The 20608-nt window shown below is 37.2% G+C and overlaps 1 protein-coding gene across 39 annotated transcripts in view; it reads right to left on the reverse strand.

Annotated features, from left to right (window-relative positions):
* LOC139976467 (gamma-adducin-like) overlaps window positions 1-20608 on the reverse strand; it is a 50809-nt gene that overhangs the window by 22767 nt on the left and 7434 nt on the right. For 26 of the 39 annotated variants that reach the window (XR_011796160.1, XR_011796161.1, XR_011796154.1 and 23 more), the window contains 8 exons: window positions 20002-20235; window positions 18377-18527; window positions 17926-18073; window positions 12526-12692; window positions 7132-7337; window positions 6526-6768; window positions 2241-2405; window positions 1029-1445 (listed from right to left, as the gene is read on the reverse strand). Coding sequence is in view for 10 of the 39 variants with exons in the window: in XM_071985232.1 (XP_071841333.1) it covers window positions 1173-1445; window positions 2241-2264 (297 nt within the window). In the remaining 29 variants the exon portion in view is untranslated. Of the gene's footprint in view, window positions 1-1028; window positions 1446-2240; window positions 2406-5910; window positions 6069-6525; window positions 6769-7131; window positions 7338-12525; window positions 12693-14414; window positions 17043-17925; window positions 18074-18376; window positions 18528-20001; window positions 20236-20608 lie in introns of those variants that run through there. The other 13 variants (XR_011796151.1, XM_071985239.1, XR_011796159.1 and 10 more) reach the window with 13 other exon arrangements.

Consider the following 20608-nt stretch of genomic DNA (forward strand, 5'->3'; position numbering starts at 1 on the left):
TGTAACCAGAGAGAAGAGTTGTGGATGACGCATAATCACTGGGTTTCCATTTGGCCTGTTTCCTACAAGATTTCTAACCGCAGGAGCGTAGCCAGGGGGCGAAGGGGGAGACCGCCCCCCCTCGATTTTTTTTGTATTTTTTTTTATGATATCGAAGTTTTATAGTAGCTGTTATAAGAGGTTTTAATATTTGTTCACCAATAAATTAACTGTGTCTGAATTTTCGAAAATTCCCTGACCAACATTCTTCATCATACTTCCCTCTACTCGTGCAATTTTGACCGGTCTGTTAGGGGTTGAAGGTTTTTTTTTCTATATTGGTTGTCCATAGATGATATTTTGTGCAACATTATGGGCATGTTTGAAGTGAATTTGTTTATTCAAATTCTGAACAAATAATGGGCTTTAAAACCTCGAAAAGTGGGGCTGACGGATATTGTGGGCCGTTACGTAGTATTACCTACAAAAGCAATGATCCACAGGAGATGCAATGAGGTCCAACATGATGTGTGACTGGTGTCAATCTTAAAATAGGTAATGGAGGAAAAAAAAACTATTTGGGAAAAACTTGGTTCTCAGGCAAAAGTGTTCATCTGGTTGGTCATTTTCAAGCCTGAGAAGTGCCATTTTCGGTGATCTGGGGGCTATCACAACCAGAAATTTTTTTGTACGCTGCGTGCCAACCGATGGTGGCGCTCCGCTTAGATAGTAATATACAAAATATCACAAAGCGCGAGAACAATTTGGGGGATGAAAGTTGCTACGCGCCTGCACCCAAGCAAATGTACCCCATCAATATTTGAAACAAATCACCGCCCCGGATCACACTGTCCAGAATGGTGACAATCCCGCTTCCCCCTCCCCCCCAACAACCCTTCTATCCCTGTTCTCCCTCTGAAAAGATCAAACATTTGCTAAATAAATAACAAACAAAGGATGACTGACTTCTAATAATTCCATCTGTAGGACATTTTAGATTTAGATTTTTTTGTTTCTGGAAAGTGCTAAAATCAAAACATTTTCATCACCTTGGCAAGTGCCTCTTCGATGTCTTGAATTGTAAAAGTCCCCAAATAGCCCAAAATTAAGGATTGTGTCGGGTGATTCTGTCAAACGGATGATGTGCCTACCACCAATTATATGTCACTACTACTCAGGTGTATCTTTGTCTTTTAGCCCTCGTCTTCCCCTTTCTCTCCCCAGTTGGCGTACTTTTGAGCTACCTCCACCTTGGAGTATGTGTTTGGCGTGTTCAGCCATTTCGTCTTCTCCTCTGCCTGCCTCCTGTTCAACATCTTGATCGGTGACTCGTATCTGCTCTTCTCAAATTCGTTGTCGTAGATGTAGATGAAGTTGGTGGAGGCTGCTGGGTAGGCGACGTCGCTCTTGGGCTTCAGTTCGTGTCTCACAAACGGCTTGCCGTACACGATGCCTGTTATGTAACCCTGTAACAATTTAAAAAGTTCCTGTGATCAAATTTTTGTGCTGGTTGCAGATCTAAGTCACTCTTACATCTAACATCAGCAGCACAACATTCCTCCATCTTTGTCTTCTTTGCTGTTTTACTTATGAAATGATTACATATCAAGTCTTCACAAGTATCTCTTTGAAAATCTCACACATTTGCTGTCTTTGGTGCATTCAGGACAAACTAATTGGAACATTCCGTTTCTATGCCATTTCCATGAAATACTGCACAATTTTGGATGCAGGTGATCTTGAAAATATTTTCAAAATGGGTGGGGTGTGCGACAGATCACTTGTAGGGAGCTTCATGAAGTTCCCCAAACCGATAAAGTTTGGATTATGTTCAATAGCGTATGAAACCATTCTGATTATTAAGTCAAGAGCTTGCCAATGCTATATATATATATATATATATATTGAATCTAAGAGAGTATCAAGCTGTAACAATTAGAGTTTCAAGTAAGACACAAATCAAATCAAATGGTGTATCCAACCATCCTGTTTACTTTGACTGAACGAAGCTACCTGCTTATCCACACTGACTTCCTACAACTCACTTCTCACTGAATTATCTCACTTAATAAAGCGTATTAGCTTGGTACACATATGATCAAAAACCTCATACGTTAACTAGCGATGCCATCGGTTGGCAATTAGCATAGTAAATGCTTGCTATGTCTGCCCAGATCTTTAAATGCAAATAAGGCTAGTTGGTCTGCTGCACAGACGTTGCAGGCCAAGTGAGTTGGAATTTTTGCATTTTGAAATCTTACCATATTGTCCAAATGTCTCATCATGGCTTCGAACTCCAGTTCACCGACCTTCAGTTTGTGTCCTGTCTCACTGACCCCACCTGCGTCCTTGGCAGTCCCTTCGCCGACCTTGTCTCTGACTTCATCCGGTAGGTGGATGACATTATCCAGGCCTACCGCATGTATCTGTCATGAATAATTAGCATACGGTAAAGCGTTTGAATGCACTTTGTTGTTACATTATCGAACAGAAGTCTTACGAGCGACTCTTTTAATCTCTCTTATTCCTCCTTTGTCGTTTCTTGTCGCTGACTTTGCTCTGCTGGTCCTAACACTACTAAGGAGATTCTTATATTTGTCATCTTGTATCTGCCATCCGAGGAATGAAACTCAACAATTTCATATAAGAGGACGACAACATCGTACATGATTTGCCGAAGAAACCATCCGTTTGGCGTTCATGCTTCAAAAATACAAGACCCACTAAAGAGTCGTTTTTAGCTTAAATCCGGTTTGAACTTTCGTCCTTTTGATGAAACCTTTGAATCCTTCTCAATTGAAGCATTTTGTCTTCCATCTCTCTGTCAAGGGACAAAAGAGCTAAATACTGCCATGACAGAACAAACATAGAAATGCACTTCTCCTTCAACAGGCAAATATTTGAGCAACTGTCTGTCTGGGCAATAATACTTCTTTCGTTCCTATCCAACAAAAAAAAATTTGTCTGTCAACAAAACTGGACCAAACTTGGCTATTTGATCATTTGCTCTTTAAAGAACAAAAAGATGTCAACTTCTCTATGGTGGAGATAACCAATGCCTGGATTCTGCAAGGCACCTTGATAGCAAATAGGCAAAAGCATTATGTACAATATGTATGAGGTACAATAGAAGCATTGTAACACTATCAGGAAAATGGAACTTTGTGTTTATAAGCCTCTTCTCCAAACGATTTGATACAGAATCCTGTGGACGCCTGCGGGCGCAAGCTGAGCTCATCAAACTTACAAAGACCCTCAGGAGCATCCCAGCTTTCCTTTCATGATGTTAGTGTCATCACATTAGTATTTATAATACGCTTTCTGGCCAAGGTGAAGTGCACAGGCGCGGCAGTATTTGAATATACCGCGGAGGATTGAAAACTGAAGCCTTTCCAAAATCTCATCGATCATATTCATAGACTTACTGTTTTAGTATTCTGTGCTTAATACTCCCTTTTGAATAGATATTTATTCCTCTTGAATGTTATTCAACTTTTATTAGCAGATTGAATTTGAGTTAGCAGAAATAAATGTTTCAGTTTTTGAGTCGGACTAAATTTATTCCAGTCCTTGCAGCCCAACTGAACTTTATTAACATTAGGCTGAAACTTGGAAGAAAATAAATTTTATCCCACAGCGATAGGCCTAGGCCTAAATATCCAATAATGAATGTTCAGAACTTGCTGCAGTTATCCAAGAATATGGAAAATATTGTTGACCCATCGAAGAAGACCAAGCCTCAAAAATGTGTTATTTATTGGATGAAAGATCAACAAGTTAGTACAGAGTCGGTGATGGACAAAGAAAATGCAACTGAAAATGCAGTCTGCTTGATAAAGTGGAGAGGAAAGGGGCCGTATTCTAGAAAAATCATCAAAATAAGTGGTATGTTGACCTTTTTTCTGTTTCATTTCTATGTGTAATCATTTGAAACTTTCTGACAGTGGCACAATAACCAAGTTCAACTTCTAATTTTCTCCTGTCTTGTGCCACGATAAACAGCATATTTGCAGTTAATAAAATTAATAAACAAATTAAAATAAGACAAGGCTACATGTGTAGTATATTTCTTGTTTAGGCCTAAACTTATAGGGTTACTACAGTTAAGCTTATTCTTATGGGTGCATGGGGCAATGCCTATGTTTGGTAATTATTTGGACATTCAGTACTTGGATTTTCCTAGTTTTACCTAGTCAAACTTCACGTTCAAATCTGATGTTTCTCTTACCGTACTACAGAGATTTTACTTACCATTGAAATAACGTTTTAAAAATGCAAAACATTTAAGTGTTGGGCATGCAGGGTTTAATGTGATTACATTTCTGTTTTTCATATGTGGTTATATGCAAGGAGCCAAATTTTTCATCATTTTAATAATTATTACAGGGGGGGGGGGAGGGCTAGTAAGGTTATATATAAACTTTGTGACATGTTATAAGACATGTGTAAACATGCTTGCTTGCAAAAAAAGTGGGGTCTAAAGCCACCCATCTCTCCCCCGCGTTGCGACGTCCCTGTATTATGCACTGAATATTATATATTATATTTTCCGTTTCTGGTGGGTGGTTATTGTGCCAATGTATATTTGTGCCCTATCATTATTAATTATTTCTATTTGTTTTATGTTCAGAGTACATTCACAGTATGTGTGCAGAAACCAGTGGACAGAGCCACAGCCACAAGAGATGAACAAACGGTTTGCATACAAGTGCATGAATGCTCCAAGATACATGAAATTGAAGAAGCTGTATTTTATTTTTGTTTTGTTTTGTTTTGTAATTTTATAGTTGTTGAATAAAAAAGGAGACTTCAGAATTCTGGTTATTCTCATTATTTGTTTGGAGAGTTTTAATCAATAACTAGGACGACAAGCTGGCCAAATTCCTAACTCTCCTTACTTGGAACTGATTAGCATACAAGTATTCAATAAGTATTCGAGTAAGTATTCAGAAACCTGTTAAGCCTTCATAAAATAACTAATTAGCATACAAGTATTTGAATACTAGCGAATAAGTATTCGAGTAACTATAAGTATTCATCAGAGCCGAATTATTTAAATTAGCAAATACTTATATGTAAATGAGCTAAGTATTCAGATAGCTATTCCAAATCTACTCGAATACCTATTCGAATATCTATTTGAATACCTATTTGAATACCTAACAGGTATTCGAATACTTCACTCATTTACATATTTTGGCTCTGACGAAGGCTTATAGTTATTCGTACTAGTATTGGAATACTTATTTTGTACTGTGTGTTATATGGTAAATTTTCTGAATACTAAGGAAATCTTTGAATACTTTTTGAATACTTATCGACTATATTCGTGTTAGGTAAGGGTAACTTTATTAGAAAGCAGATAATCCGCTTTGTAACGACCATTGTTTGTTACCCAGACTCGACAAAAAAAAACCACACACACACACCGATTGATAAAATTGTAGGTTGACAAAACCCAGACAACCAACTCTTGATGCTGCAGGGAGAAGAGAGGACCAAGTACTCCCATTCCTGCCCATCAACACCCCCCACTTCCCCCACCACTTGAAATCCTAACCCACTAGTAAAGTGGGTTGCTGAACCTTCAAGACATACAAATAGAAAACTCAATTATGACTTTCATGAATGATCTCTAAGGGAAATTTTTCCCACAGTTTCAACTGGTAGCTTTTCTAAGGATTTACATTAGCCAAAAGACCCTGGTTTCCAAGGTCAATAATGAAACACATCTCCCAGGTGGGTAACCTTGCCCTTGGGGTCAGACATCAAAAAGAATATTATGGGAACTTTATCGCTGAATGTCAACATTATAGTGCACACACATGTTAGAAAGCAAACATCCCCTACTATGCCTTAATCCAAATCCATAAATCCGATTTGGAGTTGGCAAGTCGCATCAAGACTAGCAATTATTCCAGTCAAACATACTTTTTCAACCGCTGTTATTTTCTTTTCATTTCATGGAGCAGGCTTTGCTATTGCGGGTGGCTTTCTGCTGTTACTCAGAGCCTAGTTTGACTCAGGAAATAGCAAACAAAAGTTTGTACAGAAGCGGAATCTTCGGGGGTGGAGAGAGTTGAGGAGAGTGTAATGACTACATATTGATACAGTTCTAAGTAGACTATGCTAATGGCAAAATCAAGTTCCGTGTAGGCTAGGAGATACAATCATTCCCAAGACAATAAAAATTCCAAATTGATTATACTGTTTGGAAACAGTTTGAAAATTTCAGATAACTTTTCTCAGAGGAGAGGGTCATAACAAAGAATTAACTCAATCCATACCATTTACTTTGTGTTTCGAGTTGACTAATCTTGTCCATTTTCAACCCTAACCCCCTCCCCCCCCCCCCTTAACCCATTCCCGGCTCTTTAAAAAACAGCTTAAAAAAGGAAAACTCTGTAACTTTCACAGGTCTCCAAAATATTCTGAAATGGAGGAGAATAAAACAAACTGTAACATAACCAGAAAACATTTGGCCTCACACTGCTAAGTTTTACAAGCAATCCGACCACGTTGGACCAAGTCCAGCTAATTCTTTACCTGTATCTCACATGCTGCTACACAGTTGAGGGCTAGGAAGTACGCCTCCTCTTTGGACCCACAACAGCAGACGATACATGGTTACGCAAGAATAGGATCTTGTTTTTGGGTCCAGGGGCCCTGATGATTTGATCCTTCTGTTCCTCCTCGACCACGATCTCCGTGTAGTCATAGTATAGAGATCTCACCACAAATCAAGGCATCTTGACTGATTGGCAATAGGCCACACTTCATAGTTGAGACCTGTCAAGATTCAAAGCAAAAAATTCAAAATCCTCCATATTCTATGACATCTTTGCTTTTAACGATTTGCTTTGGTCAACAACTTGCAGGAAGGGTAATGCTAGGCAAACATATTGAATATTCAAAGAACATTTAAAATCCTCCATAATCTATGACATCATTGCTTTTAAGGTAGTTTTTTCTTCTTTTTCTTTTCTTTTATGTGGTCAGCAAATTTATAAAGTCAACCAGGTATTAATCAAAACAAATCGAAATGTGACAAGTCAAGCTAAAGATCTTAAAAAAAAGTGATCAAAGTCCAAGTAAAGAAAAAAGGAACCTGCTCTAAGAATCATGAAAGTAATTATAAAGGTGGATACTCACAGCAGCGGCTGCCGAAGTGTGCATATGTTAAATGCATTTAGTACCTGGTCTGGATTTATTATTATTATTACTATTGCTTTGGCAGACTTTTAACTTTGAACACTATCTATCAATATGTAGCAACTGCTTTGAAGTTGATGAGAAAAACATCTTTTGGCCGAGAAGCATCCAACATTGGGGTTATTCCACTCATCTCCAGAAGTTATCTGTTGATCCCAAAAAAATCCCTTAGTTCATTGTTGCCTTTAAATAAAACAGTGAGTGACTTAATTATTTAGATTACACAAAAGAAGGCAAAACTATATCAAGAAAAGAATGCAAGACAATTGATCAAGTTAGCCATTAGCTAGCATTTGAAAGCAGTAGAGAAGACCAGCATATGCAGAGAAGTCTAAATTGAAACCAACACTGTTGTTCTATAACTCTATAAACACTACCTGGCAATTGATTGGACATTGTTTATATGTAAAGGATTGGGTGGTTAGAGAAGTCTGGTTGCGACATCCAAGGGGGGGGGGGGGGTTGGGTGGGGGGAGATATAGTATGGCAAGGGAAGGCAGAACTCAGTTTTTCTCTTTAAGCGCTGGTATTTTGTTCCCCACTAGCAAGCTCTTCATCAAAAAATAAGAGGAAAAGGAAAACAAATGTGTAATAAACAATGCTTGATAAAATCATAAACTACCTTTTAAATGTTGGAACACTCCTTTAATGCTCAGAAAATATTAAAGAGTGAATGGCTCCTTTATTAATATTAAGGAGTAGAAGGCTCTTTTAAATGCTTATGCCATGCAACCCACAATGCATCTCATGTCAAAAATTAACCTTCTATTCTAAAAATCATGGCTATAACCAACATATGATAAAAAAAAATAATATATAAAATCTTAAATTTGTCCAAAATCCATAACCATCTAAAAAAATATTTGCTTTGTCAATAGATGATAGCTGAAGGGAATCAATACAGCTTATTTATTACAACTCTAAGTGTACATATGACCAACTAATCCCAATGCCATGGAATACTATTATGTACCAACGCCAACAACAATATGTACACAACAGTTACCTTTATCGAACACATGGACACGGCCATCTTATACTACAAAAACTTGTGATAAAACTGAGGGTGCTACTGGCAAATACCGCAGAATATGTACAACCTATCTAGCCTTATGCTGTCTACCAACAGAAATCACCTACAATATAAAAATGAAATGCAAGCAAATATGAATACTTGTAATGTCTTCGTTCACATACTGAAATAATTATTCCATCTAGTACAGTAGTAGCAGGCATATCACATAATATAACACATGCTTGCTCAATTTTAAGGTGGTCTGACTTCATGAAGTCAAAAAATTGGATAACCAACCGTTATTGGATAACCAACCGTCAACCTGTTAACACTGTTCCTTGAGGAGCTCTTATATTTTCTACTTTCTAATGATCTCCGAGGTTAAATAGAGTGTGGTTTTCACTACATAATTGCAAATTGTTATTTGAGACACTAATTGAGACAATTGATATTTAGCAGAAAATTTTATTTTATTCCAATTTTGGAATACTTTTTCCGCAGGAGATCTCGGCAATGACGTCTTGCGACGTTCATTAGCCTACAAGATTGTTAGTACGGATTCTGTGACAGTGGAGAAATTAAAGGAGTGTAGCATCAGAGTTGCTGACAGTTCATATAAAGATACTGAGATTTTGTATGCTATCATGAATGATGTTGGTAGAGATGGAATTGCAAGTTGTGTGAAATCTTTGGGATGCTGGATTATCACATTAAAAGCAAAGAAACAAGCTGATCTTATTTTGGACAGTGGACTCCTCGTGAATGGGAATCAGTTTCTACTGGTGTCAACAGAACGTTCCTAACTGTTAGTGTTTTCGGAGTACCTTCATTCATACAGGACAAAGATCTAACAGGAAAACTTTGTGAGTATGGGTGTAAAATAAGAGGCGAATGGAAACGAAAGACCTTCCCCAGATTCCCAAATATCGAGAACGCAATACGATATGTACAGTTAGAACTATCTGAAGAATACAAGAGCTTGCCTTACGCAATTAGAATTAACGGGATTAATATGAACTTAAAGCACAATGGTCAAACTAAAGTATGCAATCTGTGTTTGGAAAGCGATCACATCAGGAGAAACTGTCCTAACTACAAATGTAAAGTTTGCGATGTCCAAGGGCACCGGGAAGCTAATTGCCCAAAGGTCAGATGCTTTAAATGCCAAGAACTTGGACATAAAAGCTGTAATTATCCTGAGACGTTTGAAGAGTATCGCCATGACAACACAGACGCTGGCTCGACCCTAGATACACATGAAAACGAAACACAATATCAGTCTGAGGGATTAGTCACTGGGTCAGTTGAACAGGACGATCACGCTATTCAAGAAGCTAACGAGGTCAGGGCACAGAAATCCGAACAAAACACAGATTCAACAGCAAAGAAGAACAATAACGCGAACTCCAGACACCCAAGTAATCCTAACCAGGAGTCAAAGAAAACCCACCAACAACAGCGAACTGAACAAAAGATGACATTGCCAACACAAAAAGTAGTAGAACAACGGAGAACACAACCGGAGACTGGATCTCAGCGGATGGAGGGGGCAAGCACACAAAGGGGAAACATCCAACCCCACAAAAGGCAAATATCCCTAGACGAAGACGGCTTTCAAACTATCAGACTAAAGAAGAAAACATTTATTCCTAATCTCAGCAGAGCGAGAAATGTCAGAACAAAGGATTCTTCAGCAGAACCTATGCAAAGATGATGGCGTTTATGTTATACATGAACGCTGAAGCTAACCTCGTGTGTTTGATCACGACATAAAGTAACACGTATACTTCACATATGGTCACAACTTTCCGTTTTTTTGCTATTTAAAACATCCTGTTATATAGTTTGGATATAGGATAGATATTAGGACAACACCAGAGACACTGTAGCCGAAATATACAAAGTCGTGACACTCCTGAGTCCTAAAAGGTTGGTTTCTTTACTAGCCTGACCGACGACGCCTTGCGGCGTACGTTGGTTCTAACCTGGTATGAGTTTTGCGAAATGTGGTAAAATGTCATCATTAAAGGAGTCTAGTGTCAGAATCATTGACATTCCTACGATTCAAAGGATGTTCTTGATGCTATCATATCTGATATCGGATTGAATAATGTTATGGGATGTGTCAAATCATCAGGGAGTTGGATTGTCACATTGAAGAATAGAAATGACTCTGATTTGTTACAAACTACGGGTTTGATTATTAAAGGAGACCAGTGTAATGTGTCAGGAGTGTCAACATCGCTGTTAACTGTGAGTATATTTGGAGTTCCTTCTTTCATGGACGATGAAGAATTAACGGAGAAATTGGAAGAATATGGATGTACCATAAAGGGATCATGGCATCGGAAGACATATCCAGAATACCCGAACATTGAAAATGGTATACGATATGTTCGTCTGGAGCTCCCATCGTCAGTCCAAAGCCTACCTTATGCCATTGTCATCAACAAAGTCCATATGAGACTGAAGCATAATGGACAGTCTAAAGTTTGCAATTTGTGTCTTGGTAATGACCATATCATGCGAAACTGTCCAAAGTATTTATGCAAAATCTGCAACAGACAAGGACACACGGAATCCCATTGCCCAAACGTAGAATGCTTTAATTGCCACGAAATGGGACACTAAAGCTATAATTGCCCTCAAAATAACGAGAATGCACAGGATGAGAACAATGACATGAACCCGAGTAACACAAAGGACGAAGAGGAAACTCGCCCAAGCGAATCACCAGACACAATAGAGGAACCGATGGACTCCGTAAAAGAACCAGCACCAGAAAAGGAGTATACAGGGACTGCACTATCTAAAGCGACTGAACTGGGACAAAATGCACCAACGGTATCCATGGTTACGAGAAGTAGTACCACTCAATCTCCTAATCCTAAGCCTCTAAAGAGACAAGTGTCAAGTAGTGAAGAGTTTCAAACCGTACGATACAAGAAAAGGACGAACTTATCGAATAAAAGTAAACTTACAAGTAACGTTAATAAAATGAAGAACCCTAAAGAAATTATGCCAAAATGATCAGTGTTGCTTTTTATATAATATTACTTACGATATTTCACACATATAAAAGAGTGGATAACGCATCATTCAATTGCCTTCAACCTTTCAACATGGCTTCTCTTCTGAATCCAAACGTGAACTATAGCCATGACACTATTACATGTCAAACCAACGTATCATGAAAGTACTATGATATTGATACATTCAATAATAATCTACCACAACGTAATTCTGTATCCATATTCCACCTCAACAGTCGTAGCCTCAACAAAAATTTTGACGATATGAATTCATATATTACAACACTAGACGAACATTTCTCAGTTATTGGGTTTACTGAAACTTGGCTTGGCAAAAATATTTCCCCCCTTATCAACATGGAGGATTATACACTTGAAGAAAGACACAGAGAAACCAGAAGGGGTGGAGGAATCTGCCTATTTATATGTAATGATGTTAGTTATAAATGTAGACCTGATCTATCAATATTTAATGAATCTATTGAGTCATTGTTTATTGAAATTACAAAGCCTTGTAAACGTGAGAATTCCATCATCGGTGTAGTGTACAGACCACCAAATGGCTCATTGGCTGAATTTAACACACACATGGAAAAAATTTTGATCACTATAACCAAACACCAGAGTACTACGTATATTATGGGGGATTATAACATTAACTTGTCCAATTTAAGTAAGTCTAGATATATTTTAAACATGATGCACTCGTACGGTTTTTACCCTACGATAACAAAACCTACTCGTTTTAGTAGTAATGCAGCTACTGTTATTGATAACATTATAACAAATGCTAATACCTCTCTTACTACAGGCATACTCATTACTGATTTAAGTGATCATATGCCTATATTCCTAAAGGTTCTTGACAGGACAAACAAGACAAAAGAACCCTTTCATATACGAAATTTTAACAGACACAACGTGTCAGAATTTATCGACGACATTGAGAAGGAAACATGGGAGGAGGTGTTAACTAAAGTTGATGCTAATTCAGCTTACAACTCATTTTTTAACACTTTTTATTTAACTTATAATAAGTGTTTTCCTCATCAATTAATTACTAAAGGAAATAGGCGCAAGAGAAAACATCCATGGATTACTAAGGGTATACTAAAATCTATTAAAAGAAAAAAAACATCTCTACAGACTTTACTCAAAAGCTCCTACAAATAGCAATAGAGATATTTATGTTGCTTACCGAAACAAGTTAAACCACACAATAAGATTTTCTAAAAGGTTATATTTTTATAACAAATTCAAAGATAGTAACAATAATGTAAATGATACCTGGGGCGTAATCAATGAGGTTCTTAAGAGAGACCGTAAGAAATCATCGTACCCATCTGTTTTCAAAGACGGCGATCACGAAACTAGCGACGATCAAGACATTGCAAACGGTTTTAACGATTTCTTCATTAACCTTGGACCCTCACTTGCCAGCAAAATCAGTCATACTGCAAAATCAAACAACCATATGTATCGCAATAATAGTACGCGAAACTCTATTTTCACCTACCCTGTCAGGGAGGAGGAACTCTTACCTGTTGCGAATCATTGCTTAAAGCCAAAGAAGGCAGCTGGGTATGATGATTTCAAGCCAGATATTGTTAAGCAGGTATTACCTTTCATTGTCACCCCTCTTACTCATATCTGTAACATATCGTTCACCACTGGGGTATTCCCAGACAAGCTGAAGATTGCTAAGGTCTTACCCATTTTTAAGAAAGGAGAATCCAATATCTACGAGAACTACCGACCAATCTCTATTCTATCATGCTTTTCCAAAATTCTCGAACGTCTCATGTCCAACAGAATAATAAATTTTCTAGATGCTAATGACATACTTTGCAAGGAACAATATGGATTCCGCCCTGGTCACTCAACTGAGCTTGCCCTAGCAGATGCCATTGATAAATTATACGATAGCCTTGATAAGAAGAAAACATGTATTGGAATATTCTTAGATCTATCAAAAGCATTTGATACCATTGACCATCTTATTCTGCTAAACAAGTTATCATTCTACGGTATTAGAGGACCAACCCTTAACTGGATGGACAGCTACTTATCAAAACGTTTACAGTATACTTCGTATAAGAACACAATGTCTGACTATGCTGAAATCCGCTGTGGTGTTCCTCAAGGTTCAATATTAGGACCACTTCTTTTCATTATATATATCAATGACATCTGTCATATCTCTAATATTGCAAAAACTATTTTATTTGCAGATGACACTAGTATATTTTTCGAATCCAATAATTTGAATACTTTACATGACATAGTATCCATGGAGTTGAATCAATTTAACGACTGGTTTGCAACTAATAAGCTTTCACTTAATCTTGATAAAACCAGCTACATTGTGTTCAATAAAAGTAAATCTTTTTCTTGGAAAAAAGACATTTTAATGGATGGTAAGCCTATCAAGCATGTACATAGTATAAAGTTTCTCAGAGTTTATATTGATAGTAAACTTACTTGGTGTGAACATATATCAAATATTGCAAACACTGTGGCGAAAAATATTGGTATCATTTCTAAGTTGAAACACTATTTTCCTCAGAATATTCTTAGAATGCTTTACCAAACATTAGTGTTCCCCCATTTTTCATATTGCTCTATAATCTGGTCTGGCACCCATAATGTTTATCTTCACCCTCTTGAAATCCTACAAAAGAAAGTCATTCGTCACATAACTCATTCTGAATATCGTGAACACACCAGCTCACTTTTCAAATTGCTCAACTTATTAAAATTTAACGATATTGTTAGGCTGAATGTAGCCACATTCTTTTACAAGGCTTGGAATGGCTTACTTCCTGCAGCCTTTCATGACTTATTTACTATTAACAGCGCCATACATAGTCACCGCACTAGAAGTGCCGGTCAAGCACACCACAACTTATGTAATACAACATTTGGTACATTAAGTTTAAAGAATCGTGCTATGAGGACATGGAATGATCTAACTGCTACTATAAAATCTAAACCATCTAAAGAAACATTTAGAAAAGCACTAAAAAAAAAAGTAATTTCTCAGTATTGATACATCGTTTATATTGTATGTTATTAATTATTCTTTATTAAGACACTAGTTATATTTTCATTTATGTATATATGTTTTTTTTGTTTTTGTTTTCCCTTTCTTTCTTTCTTTTTTGGGAGTCCTTTACCTTGTTAAGCCTGAATTGGCTTTTTAGAGGACTTCCCTCCACATGTATATCTGTGGAAAATCAAATAAATCAAATCAAATCAAATCAAACATTTATTTATTTATAGCGATGCAAGCTGCAAAATACCTTGAAACAGGGGAGGAAGCTATCGCATGCAATTACTACGATATTGTTTCATACAACAAAATGTCTAGAGAACACATATTGTCTTTATTCCACCATAATAGTCGAAGCCTTAACAAAAACTTAGACGACATAACTACATTTACGTCTCTATTGAAGGATTTCTCTGTCATTGGATTTACCGAAACCTGGCTTACTGCAGATATATCCCCCCTAATCCATATCAATAACTATACGCTTGTTGAAAGGCATTGTCCCGAAAGGAGAGGTGGCGGTGTTTGTTTATTTGTTAACAACTATTTAAATTTCAAACTCAGAAACGATATAAGCATTTTCAATGATTCTGTCAATGTTCATAGAGGTTGACATAACATCAGCAATGAAAAATTATACCATAGGCGTAATTTATAGGCCTCCCAAAAGTTCACTGCATATTTTTCTGACACACGAAAACAAAATTTTAACCCAACTCCCGAATGAACGACATAGTGCATACATTATGGGTGATTATAATATTGATCTTGCTGACAATATTAAATCTGCTGACTTTTTAAACTTACTATATGCCAGTGGATTTTTTCCTACTATTACCAAACCTACTTGTGTGGGTTGCACTTCTGCAACTCTTTTAGATAATGTTATAACCAATGATGACTGCAAACTAATAACTGGTATCTTTGTAACCGATCTCAGTGACCATTATCCATTATTTCTCCAAACTGCCATACACAAAGTTACACCTGTTAACACCGGTGCCTTTCAATCATAAGGTCCCCGGTTTGAGTCACTCCCAGATTAATGTATGTCGTCCAGTTACAGAGTTGTTGACAATTAACAATTCATAATCATGGACGTTAAATATGAATGTGAGAGACTGACTTCGGTCAGCTTGCGGCTTTGATAAGCCAATTAGGCTTCTTCGCGAGTTCCTGCTTGCAGGAGGATCTAATATACATACATACATACAAAAGTAGGCAAAGGGGCCCTATGTATGTGAGGAACTACTGCAAAACAAATGTACAGAATTTCTTCTCAACAATCCGAGATGCTTCTTGGGAAAATGTTTCATCCCAAACTGATGCAAACATTGCCTATTCTATGTTTTATAACAATTTCAATGCCATATATAATCAATGCTTTCCTGAGCAATGCGTCACCAAATCTAAGAGACGTCGAAAGAGACACCTGTGGATTACTGCAGGTATTCTAGTTTCTATCAAAAGAAAAGATAAGCTATTTAAAAGACATATTAAGAACCCGTCTGGTGTAAATAAAACTATTTATTCTCAATATCGCAATAAGCTCAATCATGTTATCAAATTTTCTAGAAATTTATATTTCAACAATAAATTTGATAATGCGAGGAGTAACCCAAAAGGCACATGGGATACCATTAACCAACTACTCCATAAAGGTCGTAAACAATCATCGTATCCCTCTTTTTCAAGGATGGTGACAAAGAGATTAACACCGACCATGACATTGCTAATAAATTTAATGACTTTTTCGTCAATCTGGGGCCATCACTGGCAAGTAAAATCAACCACAAACATAAATCACAGGAATCTGTGAACATTGATGTTAACACTCATTCCATGTTTTCTCATCCGGTCAGTGAGGAGGAGTTGTTAAAAACAGCAGCCTCTTGCATGAAACCCGATAAAGCAGCTGGATACGATGATTTTAAGCCTGGTATTGTAAGACAAGTTATCCTATTTATTACCAAACCATTAACCCACATTTGTAATTTGTCGTTCAATACCGGTATTTTTCCTGATATGCTAAAAATTGCCAAGGTCATCCCTGTCTTTAAGAAAGGGGATTCAGAAAACTTTGAAAATTATCGACCTATATCACTATTATCATGTTTTTCCAAAATAGTTGAAAGGCTTATGTATAATCGTATTTTTAACTTTATTTCAAAATATAACATTTTATGCCAGGAACAGTATCGATTCCGTCCTGAACACTCCACTGAGCTAGCACTAGCTGATGCCATTGACAATTTGTATAGTAATCTTGACAAGAATAGTACCTGTGTCGGGGTTTTCCTGGACCTCTCAAAGGCCTTTGACACAATAGACCACACAATTCTGCTTAATAAATTACACTGTTACGGCATAAGAGGAACCCCTCTTAATTGGATCGACAGTTACTTAGCAAACCGCTACCAATATACATCCTACAAAAATGCTCATTCCCAACCGGAGAGAATTCAATGTGGTGTGCCACAAGGCTCTATACTTGGTCCATTGCTTTTTATCCTATATGTTAATGACATTACCAATGTTTCTGATAAAGTTAAAGTTGTTTTGTTTGCTGACGACACAAATATTTTCTTCGTATCACAATCGAGAACTTTATTTCATATTGAAGTATCACCTGAATTAGACAAGTTCAGCGACTGGTTCACTGGCAACAAATTATCATTGAATATTGATAAAACAAACTATATAGTTTTTAACACTTCTAAAAATTTTACATGGAATGCTGATATTACTATGGGTAGTAAAAGACTACAAGTCAATAGTACTAGATTTTTAGGCGTATATATAGATCATTAACTTAAATGGTGTGACCACATTACAACTGTCTGTAAAAAAGTTGCAAAAAACACCGGTGTTTTAGCTAAGCATTATCTGCCACAACACATATTAAAGATTCTCTATCAGACATTAGTCCAGCCACATATTACGTATTGTTGTAACATATGGTCTGGTACTAGATATACCAATCTGAATCCCATTTGTATTACACAGAAGAGAGCAGTCCGCCATATAACACATGCCAAACCACGGGACCACACAAATCCTCTTTTCAAGCGTTCTAAGTTGTTAAAAGCTGATGACATTATTAGGGTTAACCTTGCTACATTTGCTTATAAGGCATGGAATGGACTGTTACCAAATGCTTTTAATGACTACTTAATATGTAACAGTGATATTCATCATTACAATACCAGATCTTCAGGCAATGCACATTATAACAGGTATAATTCTACAATGGGGATGTTATCACTAAGGGCACGTACAATCAAAACATGGAATTCTATATCAGACAATATTACAAATAAACCTTCTGCAAAATCATTCAGAAGAAACTTTATTCAAAGAATTATTGCATCTTATTAATTGAACATGTTCATTTTTTTCTTATATATTTTGTTTTCTTTTTCCTTTTCTTTACAGGGAGTCCTCTACTTTGTTAAGCCATCTGAAGGTTTTTTAGAGGACTTCCTATCACATTGAATATATTCACGAGATAAACAAATCAAATAGAATTTGTGAATAGGACTGCATAATGCAATTTTAGTCTAGTATGTTAATTATTTAATGATGTATATTTCCTCAAGATGAGCTTCATTCTCAAACGTTATACCTGTACTTACATTTTATGCCTTTGTTTGCTAGCTGGGTCATCTACTTGGTTATTTTTCAGTGGAACAGGTGTCACTTAACTGTTTCTTCTCCTCTTTACTGCTTGCATGTGTTCCTCTCATTTCTAAATTTGTCCATCAACTTCATGCTCCAGTAATCCTGTTTCAAAAGGAATTATAAATAATATCGAATGCTCTATGTTCACATACTGGGTAATCACCAATCACAATAAATCCCATTCCAACCCCATAGCTTCACGCACACACACACATCTGATCAAATGCACACACATGCTGTTTGAAAGCCGTTATTTCCTATTCACAGTTGGTTTGGTCTACCAAACATACTCTGAAACTCTCTACAAAGACAACGATGCACAGAGCTGACCCTGGCAACCTAGGATAAGGAATTATATTTTACCCAGCCCAGACACAATAGCATGTACATATAAACATTACTTACTACAGGATGAGCGCCAGGTATGGATGCCTTTCCCAGGAACGGGTAGCCCCCGCTGCCTCTGAGTAGTGGGCAGTTCAAGTGCAGCTCGTAGATTGCTCAACAGCATGTCTCTTCCCAGTCCTGTGGTCAGTACACTACAACCAGTTTGTACCTACATGTAATGAAAGAAATTAATCAAAAATAATATGGCACAAAAGAGGGTTCTAATTAAGAAGACACTGCAACTGCATGGCCTCTCCAAAGACTTTCCAATTCAGGCAGAATATGATCATCAATATCACAACCCTCTAAGTATAATGCAAGAAGTAAGACTCCATTTGCTCCTGCAAGCCAATGCAGAGATGTAATACCTGTAGTTGCGAATGTCACCATGGATACATTTGTTATTGGTTACCATCACAGTAACAAGTTGTGCTTAATGGGTGAAATGAAAAGAAGAAGGGATCACAAGGTACAATTAAAGTCCAGGCAATGAGGGCTGTTCAGCAAAGATGCCCTATTTCGGAGATGAACAAAATGGTGGAAAGATTTGTGAATCCAAATTACTTACAGGTAAGAATCCACTAATGGTCAAGTGTCTCACAACTGATACTGATGGCAAGGCATGTAAAAGGTTCAGTAGTACAATGGCTGTAACTACTCATTCTGAAAGTGAACTTAACCTGTTAGATTAAGTTCACCTACTCAAGTCACTCCGCAGAGCACTGACTATATTAAAGCAGTATTCTCCTCTGATATGTTCCTGCAAAAACTGTGACTAAGAAGTGCTTGACAATCTTATAAATACCTGGGAGAAACCATCACTGATAAATTTGAGTGGGATGAACATGTAAAACGTATTCTAGCAAAAACTAATCAGCATATGTTCCTATTACAGAAGCTTAATTTATTCGGACTAGACCAACTCTTATTTCTCTGTTCTATATTAAAATCAGCAATCAAGACCACCATTACATTCTGTTTAGCCGCGTGGGGTGAAAATACTACTGCTAGAGACATGACCAAGTTAAGTAGACTAGTTTCTAAAGCAAGGAAAGTTTGTCGGTCACATGACCTCAGTTCAGTAGATGAGTTGCTTGTCAGAGTATCACAGAGTAATATGACGTCAATCATGTCATCCCAACATCCTCTGGGGCATCGGGTAGATTACAGCAATCAAACAGGCAGACTAATTGTCATGAAATGCCGAACCGAGAGATACAGGCGTTCTTTCTTGCAAAGGGCTATTCTCAATCTTGCCAATGAATTATGTAGGAAATAGGCCAAATATATGTGTCAGAACATGGACATAGTAGTCTTAATTTTTTGTTTTAGGAATCAGATTTTTATGTATTTTCGATGTATTTATGATTGTTTTATTGTCTGTTTTACTGAGATGGACTGAATGCCAATTTTTATGGTCAATAAATTTCTTATATCTGAAATATCAAAAGCGCTTTATCAACATGTTTAGAATGCCTTGCAAAGTACTACAGTGGAAATCATTTATATTGCCAAAAGCATTCATTTGTATGCAAGAGGAGCAGGAAGTACACATTTCCATGTATGCCAAATGCTGCAAAGGGTTCTCTGCTAATATCCCACACTGACAGCAGGAAGCTAAACAAACTATCTGAGACACCCACCTGCAGCAAATGATTATGGTCCACTCATTTTGAGACTTCCACTCAAAAGCAGATGTCTTCAATAAGGCTTTCACTGTGACCAATCCAAAACATAGTACCACACTTTCGTGCATTGGTCAGTACAGGGACTACAGTTCCATACACATAACATATAATGTGCCTGAAGAGTCCATAGCCAGGAAGATGGAAGCTGCAGTATAAAAGGTGAGCTCAAATAGTCCATGTATCCAGACTCTGAAATAGATGCAAAGAAAACAGCAATGTGATGATTACGTAAGAGAGGCAGAGCATACAGATGGAGGAGAGCACAGAGAGAGAACTCAGAGAGGGAAAGTACAAGCTACATGGTAGAACTAAAAACATAAACCAGTCCAGTATCTATAAGAAAGATCAACTGATTCATGACCAGTTACTCTAGGATGAAAAACTACACTGATGATGAAGATGACAATATTTATCAGTGATGCCAGTAATTTGTAAACTGAGTCTATCCACACTCACTGTTATGAGTTAAAACAGTATCACTCAGTCAGGGAAGTAGGCAATCAAGCTGATGACCATAAACTTGGCAAGTGCCATCAAACTTTCAAGGCTTTCTGCTGTGTTG

The sequence above is a fragment of the Apostichopus japonicus genome, chromosome 11 (genome assembly GCF_037975245.1).
Source record: "Apostichopus japonicus isolate 1M-3 chromosome 11, ASM3797524v1, whole genome shotgun sequence".
Taxonomy (NCBI): domain Eukaryota; kingdom Metazoa; phylum Echinodermata; class Holothuroidea; order Aspidochirotida; family Stichopodidae; genus Apostichopus; species Apostichopus japonicus.